The 9300-nt window shown below is 35.8% G+C and overlaps 1 protein-coding gene across 1 annotated transcript; it reads left to right on the plus strand.

The window, feature by feature from the left end:
- Positions 1 to 7324: 7324 nt before the first annotated feature.
- LOC127137910 (probable methyltransferase At1g29790) lies at positions 7325 to 8752 on the plus strand. The gene has a single exon (XM_051064317.1). The coding sequence runs from the start codon at positions 7325 to 7327 to the stop codon at positions 8750 to 8752; it is 1428 nt and encodes a 475-aa protein (XP_050920274.1).
- The last annotated feature ends 548 nt before the right edge of the window (positions 8753 to 9300 follow it).

Here is a 9300-nt window from a genome sequence, read left to right on the forward strand (position 1 = left end):
AACCTTCCCAGAACTTCGATGTAAATCTAGGATCTCTGTCCGAAACAATACTGGACGGAATACCATGCAAACTTACCACCTTCTCAATATACAACTCGGCTAATCTCTCTAACGGGTAATCCATTCTGATCGGAATGAAATGAGCCGACTTCGTCAATCTATCCACAATCACCCAAATAGCTTCAAAATTCCTACTTGTCCTCTGTAAACCCGAAACAAAATCCATGCTGATACTATCCCACTTCCACTCTGGAATAGTCAACGGTTGCATTAGCCCAGATGGCTTCTGATGCTCAATCTTTGACTTCTGGCAAGTCAAACAGGAATAAACAAAACTCGCAATTTCTCTTTTCATTCCCGGCCACCAAAATAACTTCTTCAAATCATGATACATCTTCGTAGCTCCAGGATGAATACTCAAGCCACTACGATGTCCTTCCTCAAGAATACTCTTCTTAAGTTCGGTAACATCCGGAATACACACCCGATTACCAAATTTCAAAATACCATTCTCATCACATCTGAATTCACCACCTTGACCTTGATTCACTAGAGTCAACTTGTCAACCAAAAGCATATCGGATTTCTGACCCTCTCTAATCTCATCCAAAATACCACTCGTTAACTTCAGCATTCCCAATTTAACACTATTGTGAGTACTCTCACACACCAAACTCAAGTCTCTAAACTGCTCAATTAAATCCAATTCTTTAACCATTAACATAGACATATGTAATGATTTCCGACTCAATGCATCAGCTACTACATTTGCTTTACCCGGATGGTAATTCAAACCAAAATCATAATCCTTCAGAAATTCTAACCATCTCCTCTGTCTCATATTCAGCTCTTTCTGATCAAACAAATACCTCAAACTTTTATGGTCACTGAAAACCTCAAACCTTGACCCATACAAGTAATGCCTCCATAATTTCAGAACAAATACCACAGCTGCTAACTCTAAATCATGTGTCGGATAGTTCCTTTCATGAACTCTCAGCTGTCTCGAAGCATAAGCTATAACCTGCTTATTCTGCATCAACACACCACCCAAACCCAACAATGAAGCATCACAGTAAACCTCAAATGGTTCCGACGAACTCGGTAATATCAGAATAGGAGCAGTAGTCAACCTTCTCTTTAACTCTTGGAAACCTTCTTCACATTTTGAGTCCCAAACAAACGCTTGCCCCTTTCTAGTCAACATCGTCAACGGTAATGCCAACTTAGAAAATCCCTCAATGAACTTCCTATAATAGCCTGCAAGTCCAAGAAAACTCCTTATCTCAGAAACTGACTTCGGAGCTTCCCACTTCGATACCGCTTCTATCTTAGAAGGATCAACAGCAACACCGCCTCTTGAAATCACATGACCAAGAAAACTAACCTCTTCTAACCAAAATTCACATTTAGACAGTTTAGCAAATAACTTCTTTTCCCGTAGAACTTCTAAAACTACTCTCAAATGCTCAGCATGCTCTTCTTCAGATTTCGAATACACCAAAATGTCATCAATAAACACCACAACAAACTTATCTAGATACGGATGGAAAATCCTATTCATATACTCCATAAATACACCAGGCGCATTAGTCACACCGAAAGGCATTACAGAATACTCATAATGTCCATACCTTGTTCTGAAAGCAGTCTTCTGAATATCTTCAGTTTTCACACGTATCTGATGATACCCAGATCTCAAATCTATCTTGCTGAACACACTCGCACCAACCAATTGATCCATCAAATCATCAATCCTCGGCAAAGGATACCGATTCTTGATCGTCACTTTATTCAGTTGCCTGTAGTCCACACACAACCTCATAGTGCCTTCTTTCTTCTTAACCAACAACACTGGTGCACCCCACGGTGACACACTAGGACGAATAAATTTCTTATCCAACAGATCTTCCAGCTGACTCTTCAATTTAGCTAACTCAACAGCAGACATACGATATGGAGCCATCGATATCGGTCTAGTACCAGGTACCAAATCAATCGAGAACTCAACTTCACGCTCTGGCGGTAATTCATTCACTTCTTCCGGAAACACATCAGGAAAATCACACACCACAGCTAGATCACCAATCACCAGTTTATCTTTAGCCTCCAAAGTCGCTAACAGCATAAACAACTCCGCCCCATCAGCTACTTCCTCATTTACTTCCTCATTCATGTGTCTCAGCTGAGGAGGTACATTCATGATCCGTCGCATGTAGTCCAAGTAGATGATGTACAGGTGAGAGATAACCTGACTGTTGAAACATCACATATGAGGATCGAGGATCGAGAGTTGAAGCAGTTGCGGGGTAAAGAGATTGCCTTGGTGAAGGTAGCTTGGGGAGGACCAGCAGGTGGCAATGTGACTTGGGAACTTGAGAGTAAGATGAAGGAGTCTTACCCAGAGTTGTTCGCTTGAGGTATGTTTTCGAGGACGAAAACTCTTTTAGTGGGGGAGAGTTGTAACACCCCGATATTAATATGATAATTATTTAAATTAAGTTAATAATATATTTATTAATTTAATTAGATAATTGGATTATTATTATTATTATTATTTTGGAATTATTGAATTATTATTATTATTGGAATAATAATATAATTTGGAAAATATATAAGTTGGAATAAGGAAAAAGAGTTCATTTTGGAAAATAAGGTTTTCACGTGAAACACAGAGAAGCGATTGTGAAAGAGGAAAAAGGGCAAAGAGGCAGAGCAAGAGGAAGAAGGTTGGAGAAGAGAAGAGCTTGGAGCTTGAGATTCGCCGGATTAACTCAGGTAAGGGGGGTTTATCGTCGTTTAATGGGTATTATGAGTTAGCATGTAATGGGTAGTGATAAACCGTTGAATTGACCCTAATTGGGATTGTTGAATGATGAAAAATTTGATGGATATGTTGTGTAAAAACTGGAATTGAACCTGTAATTGAGTGTGTTGTAATTTCCCTAACGTATAGCTTTTTACGGAATTGGAATTGGAGGTCCGGAAGTCCTCTAACGGCGGAAAATGCGGAGAATTCTGCATTCTGCTTTGTGTTAGCGCAGGAACTGCTGTTTTGTCTGCGTTAACCGGTTAACCCAGGGTGTTAACCGGTTAACACTGTTACGAATTGAGAATTAGTGCTGTTTTGCCTGCGTTAACCGGTTAACCCAGGGCGTTAACCGGTTAACACTGTTAAGTTTTGGGCAGTAAGCGTGTTTTGCCTGCGTTAACCGGTTAACCCAGGGCGTTAACCGGTTAACACTGTTGCAGTGTGGAAAAATTGTTAATTTAAATGTTGTGTGCCTAATTGGTGGTTGCCTATATCAGTGTGTGATATGGTAGGGATTATTTCCCGCTGTTTTGAGCAGTATATGTATTAGTAGAGTGTGCTAATACTGTATTTAATTATTTGACATGATATGATGTGTTGATACCTGTGTTGATGATGTATGATGATATGCATAATGCTGTGAATGTATATATTATGCATGTATTTGTGAATGGACTGTTGTATGGCTTAGAGTGTGAGCATATGTCCATTGTGAATTGTTGTTGATGTTGCATTGCTAGATGATTAGCGTGCATAGCATAGCCTGTGGGGCTGTAGCTAATTCCCATGGTGAGGAATTAGTGAGTGAATCATTGTGGATTTGTTGTTGATGTTTGCATGCTAGACGATTAGTGTGCATAGCATAGCCTTTGGGGCTGTAGCTAATTCCCATGGTGAGGAATTAGTGAGTGAGTCATTAGATCTCAAATGAGTGGGACTAGTGAGCTTAGTAGCCGTATCTGGATTTGATCGGTGAGCTTGAACTATATGTTCAAGAATAGTCGGTACCGCATGTGTGGAGTCTCATTGCATAAATTATGTATGGTGTATAATATGAATGGATGTATTCCAATATTATACGTGTGTGGTGTTGCTATTGAGTATGAATATGAGTTGTATTGGTGTTGAGTATGATGTTTGAGTTGGTGTGCCGTTACTGAATGTGCGAATACGATTAGGGTGATTAGTGTGTTAAATTACTTAACATGACATGATATTTTATAATGCCTATTATATCGATTGAGGAACTCACCCTTACAACTATTTTTCAGGTAACGAGCAATGAGTTGAGTAGAAGCTAATGCTTGGAGTCTAGTGTAGTCTCCTTAGTGGGTCGTGCTCTGATAGATGTAACATCGGGATGGGATGTTTTAACTTGTTTTAAATGTTTTATTGTTGGTTATGAACCATTTTACATGTAATGTTTTACATGATTGATGAGATTTCTATCCGCTGCGTTTTATGCAAATGCTTATGTTTTGAATTAATAAAAGAGCATGACCGTTATATTGGTGAATGGTGTGAAGTAACTGTGTGACACCCTTGATTGCATATTACTCTGATTGACACATTGTTATTTTAATTAAATAATTGGGGTATTTAGAAGGGTGTTACACCTAGCACAAAGAACTTAGTCCTAACGCACAAAACTTTTCCTCAAGCATGAGATTTGACTCTCCTTTAACAGAAATGCATATGGGCTTTTCTCATTTGGAAATCTGATATAATTTTGTTTAGAATAATAGCTGAATCTATTAGATTTGATTTTTATATAGATATCTCCAACAAAAGACATGATTTGTTATATTTCAAATTCAAATTTAAATCTCCATTTAAATTTGATTTGATTTTCAACAGCTGTCAAACAAATCACAGAAACATTTCTAAACAAACTGCAACAAATCTGATTGAATCTCAATAAGAAATTTCGCACCTAACAACATCCATCATGGCCTGCTGACTAGGGTCAGATCTTGCATTGCACACATGTTGGAGCATCGTGTTCCTCATGTTGCACTAGAATATCCAAATTAACCATCTTCATATAAATCTTCTTTGTAGAGTAAATATTAGGTTAAATCTGAACCAGAACTACAATAACATTTGTATGTTGCCATAGACCATATGTTGCAGCACACATGTTGGAACATAGTGCTCCTCATATGTCTCTTTTGCACCAGAAACAACTTAAAGATACTCCATGTTATTTTTCATTATGCAGCAAATCCAAAAGGAACAACAACCCCCTGTTGCAAATTTTGGCAAAACAACTCTTCAAGCAGAAATACAGTTGAGTACCAAAGGAATCCCATACTCATAACATACATCAGTAGTAGCAGAAGAACATCCAATGAGCATACTCAGTAGTAGAAGTCAGAGCAGTAGCAACACATATCAGTAGCCTAATAGTTGCTATACATCAGTCAGTTGACACACAATGGTGCTCCCATAAATAGTTAACATGCAATCATTCATGATAAGTTAGTCATCCATGCACACACAATTAGTAGTAAGTAGTCGGAGGTCAGAAGCTACTACTAACACACAAAGATATCAACCCACATAGTCATACAAGACTGAGGCTCAAATGCCAGTCCAAATGCTTCAGTATGTGTGCACACAGGACATCATTTAGTACTAATTAAAACAACAATTAGTACTAAGCACAACATGATATATCAATTGAACCTCATACATTACAAAATCAGTAGTCAAGTTAGTAGTCACACCACTCCACTACACACCATTATTCCTCCTTTTCCCCATAATTTGGCAAAGGTGTTCCTCGGAGAAATCATTCAGTCAACACAAAGGTTTTATGTTTTACGATGCAATAGTTAAATTATTCATGTGATAACTATTTTAGTCGCATCATGTCTCAATCGAGTTTAATGATTAATGTGACACGTGAAACATCTATTTAGTCAGATTGATATTTGTTATGCAAAAATGATCCAAAATTTAATTAGATTTAATCGATGTCCAAATAGTTGAATGAAGGAGTTTATCTTAGAAAAATTCAATACAAGTGGGCGTGTCTTTCTCGAAATCTACAAATTCCTTACATAGATGTTTTTGTAAATTATATATATATATGAATTTTAATTTGATGAATATTTTAAACATCCCTTAACTAAGTTTATTATTACTTTCTACTTATATAGGCTTGTCCATTACATATTTCTTTATAAAATTAAAATCATAATATTAAAATATGAAGCCTACCCTTAGAGCACATAACTCATTAGAAATTAGGTCAAACTTAATTTTGATAGCACATGAAATCCCATAGAGCACATAACTCATTAGAAATTAGGTCAAACTTAATTTTGATAGCACATGAAATAATCAGACCGACTCCCTATAATCTATTTATACGTGTTAGTCCACCGAGCGAGCCGAAACAAACCGGTCCATTTGATAGCTCTAGATATACCACATACATGCAAGATAGTTGAATGCAATGTGTGTTATTTTTTAACAATTTACTTTTATCTTTGTGTTTTGCAATTTATCTATGTTTCTGTTAGTACTTAACACTCTTACTCTTTGAAAGAGTTCAGGAACTCACAAAGAATGAGTGTAGTTCTTCTTTTAGCAAAACCGTTTGAAACAAAAATAATTACATTTGAAAGCTATATAACCAAATCTTCGAGCAACTTTCAAGTTCTACAACACAAGATATAAAGTGTACATTTTGAAAAATCACAGTCGATAACCTGTGATTTTGTCTAACTCAGCGCGATTGCGATCACCAAACAAGTATTATACCTAATATTTCAATTTTAGTTTTTCCCATGAGATTGGAACTAATTTGATTCCTTTGTTTTCATTCTTGGACATCTCATATTTGGTACCAATTCATTCTCAGTATATGATCTTCCTGCCCTTATTCAAATTATAGCCTAATATCTGACTTTGTTATCAGATGCAACACACTATTATTCATCATGTAATATTGCCACTTATAATTTAGTCTTGCTTGTTTAATCCACTTCATACTTTTTGCAGTGAAAAGTGAGAACATTTTATGCACATGTAGTTTTTAAATTTGATTTGCATATGCATTTCCTAGTTTCCTGCTCAGAAATATCCTCTAGATCTGTGCAACAGTTTAATCACATTATTATTCTTAACAAGTTGTAAATTGTGATTATCTTAAATTCAAGTTATCTCCATGCATTGACAATCACATTTTTCTTTTTCAAATTAAGTAGTACTTACGCAATCACTAGAATAATCACCTAGGCAAGTGCTAAACTCTATTTATCACCATGCTTAGAATATTGAAACTCAAATCTCAATCTACTTCAAAGCATTATCCTATGATTAATTTATGTGTCCTTATTTCAATATCAGTATTGTTGTTGTGGCTGAATGAATATCTCCTCTTTGAGATACATATGGTTAGTTACTTCTTAATCTAAATCTTCATATCTGAATTTTTTTAGAATTTTGTTGTTTCTAAAATACATGAAGTCTTTGGATATTCTAAGTTTTGAAGATAGAAAAATGACCAAACAGAATGTTAATGCAAAGTTAAAAAGATGGAGAAGTGTTTATTTTTTCATCTTTATAGCTGGTGCTATTGCTCTTCTTCTTTCTGGTGCATCCATGTCAAAATTCTTCTCTTTGAAATCATTTCTTGATGTTGAGTCTTTCTACACTCATTTAGCTTCTCATGAGGGAATAGATAGGAATAATCGAAATGAAGTGTTGACAACTGTGGAAATTGTGATTCAAAAAATTCAAAAGGAGCTTGAAAAACTTAGGGAAATACATCGAGATCCGTCATCAGTGTCCTCATCGTCACGATTTGTAGTGGAACAAGGCGCTTTTCTTGCAGACATTTTAGGAGTACTTGAATCTTTGCATAGTGAAGTTCACAACGGTAGTTTCATCGTTCATCCATTGATGAAAGAAAAGAAACGATCCGATGAACCTGCTAGTTACTTTCTGAGAGAAGAGATTCGAAAATATGTTAGAATCAAGCCTAACAGATTAGGAAAACAAAATTTCATGGGGGCGAACGCGACATTCACTAGCATAGGACATGCATGTTTTTCCATGAAGGAAGATTTAGAAGAGTACATGGATTATGACATTGGTGAAATTTGCAATGATGATTGGAAGCTAGCTCAAAAACTTATGGTTCACGGATGCGATCCTCTACCGCGGAGAAGGTGTTTTTCGAGATCGCCTAAACTATACAACAAACCATTACCTATTAAAGATTCCATGTGGAAACTACCTGATGATAGAAATGTTAGATGGAGTCAATATAGGTGCAAGAACTTTACTTGTCTCGCAAGCAACAACAATGCTCGAAAGGGATTCTTCAAATGCGCGGATTGTTTCAATCTTACCGATCACGAGATGCCGAGATGGATAAGATCAGATGGTGATTCAGTTTCAAATCAAACAAGTGAGGCTGATTTTTTTATAGATGATGTTCTTGGAATTAAGTTAGGAGAGATTAGAATCGGATTGGATTTTAGCGTTGGAACCGGAACTTTTGCTGCTAGAATGAGAGAGTTCAATGTGAGTATAGTTTCAGCAACTATTAACCTTGGTGCACCTTTTAGTGAAATGATAGCTCTTAGAGGACTTGTTCCTCTTTACTTGACTATAAATCAAAGGCTTCCATTTTTTGATAATACACTTGATTTGATTCACACAACAAGGTTTCTTGATGGTTGGATTGACTTTGTGCTTTTGGATTTTGTTTTGTATGATTGGGATAGAGTTTTGAGGCCAGGAGGGTTGCTTTGGATTGATGGATTTTTTTGCTTGAAGGAAGATTTGTATGATTACTTGCAAGCTTTCAAAATGTTGAGATATAAAAAGCACAAATGGGTTGTTGTTCCAAAGATTGATAAGGATGATCGAGAGGTGTTCTTTTCTGCTGTTTTAGAGAAACCTCCTAGACCGTTTAGGTGATCTTAGGTCGTAACCTCAACTATATCGAGAGATTAATTGATAAGACATTCTTTTATACATATATATTTATGATTAATTTTTAAATACATGTGTATAAAAGATCGTCTAATTCACTTGTTTTCTGTGTTGTTGATAAATTTGTAGAAAAGATAGATTTAATATATATTAATAATGTGTTTCATATAGTTTTTTTTCTTTCTAATAAAATAAATTTCATATAGTTGAATATAAAAGTTCAATACATATGATTTCTACAAAGACTTAAAAAAACCACTCCTTAATTATTCTACTATAATTTCTACTAATAAGATCATTAAAATAAGTGTTCTACAACTCTTTGGTCACTATTCATATATTATAACTTCATTAATTCCATTCCCTTATTTTGCTCCTAGTCTCGCCAAATCATTAGCGTACTTGTTGGCTTTCTGGTAGATCTTTTCAATCTTGACTTTCCAATCTCAATTCAGCAAGTTAGTAATACTCATTACTAGCACTTTACCAATACTCAAGTAGTTGTTGGTGGTAAGTGTTAAATAAGCATCAGT

Source organism: Lathyrus oleraceus, chromosome 4 (assembly GCF_024323335.1).
Source record: "Lathyrus oleraceus cultivar Zhongwan6 chromosome 4, CAAS_Psat_ZW6_1.0, whole genome shotgun sequence".
In the NCBI taxonomy this organism is placed as follows: Eukaryota; Viridiplantae; Streptophyta; class Magnoliopsida; order Fabales; family Fabaceae; genus Lathyrus; species Lathyrus oleraceus.

Bases quoted from the DNA above. Each gene is read 5' to 3' on its own strand.
- LOC127137910 (XM_051064317.1), top strand. From the start codon at position 7,325: ATGACCAAACAGAATGTTAATGCAAAGTTAAAAAGATGGAGAAGTGTT.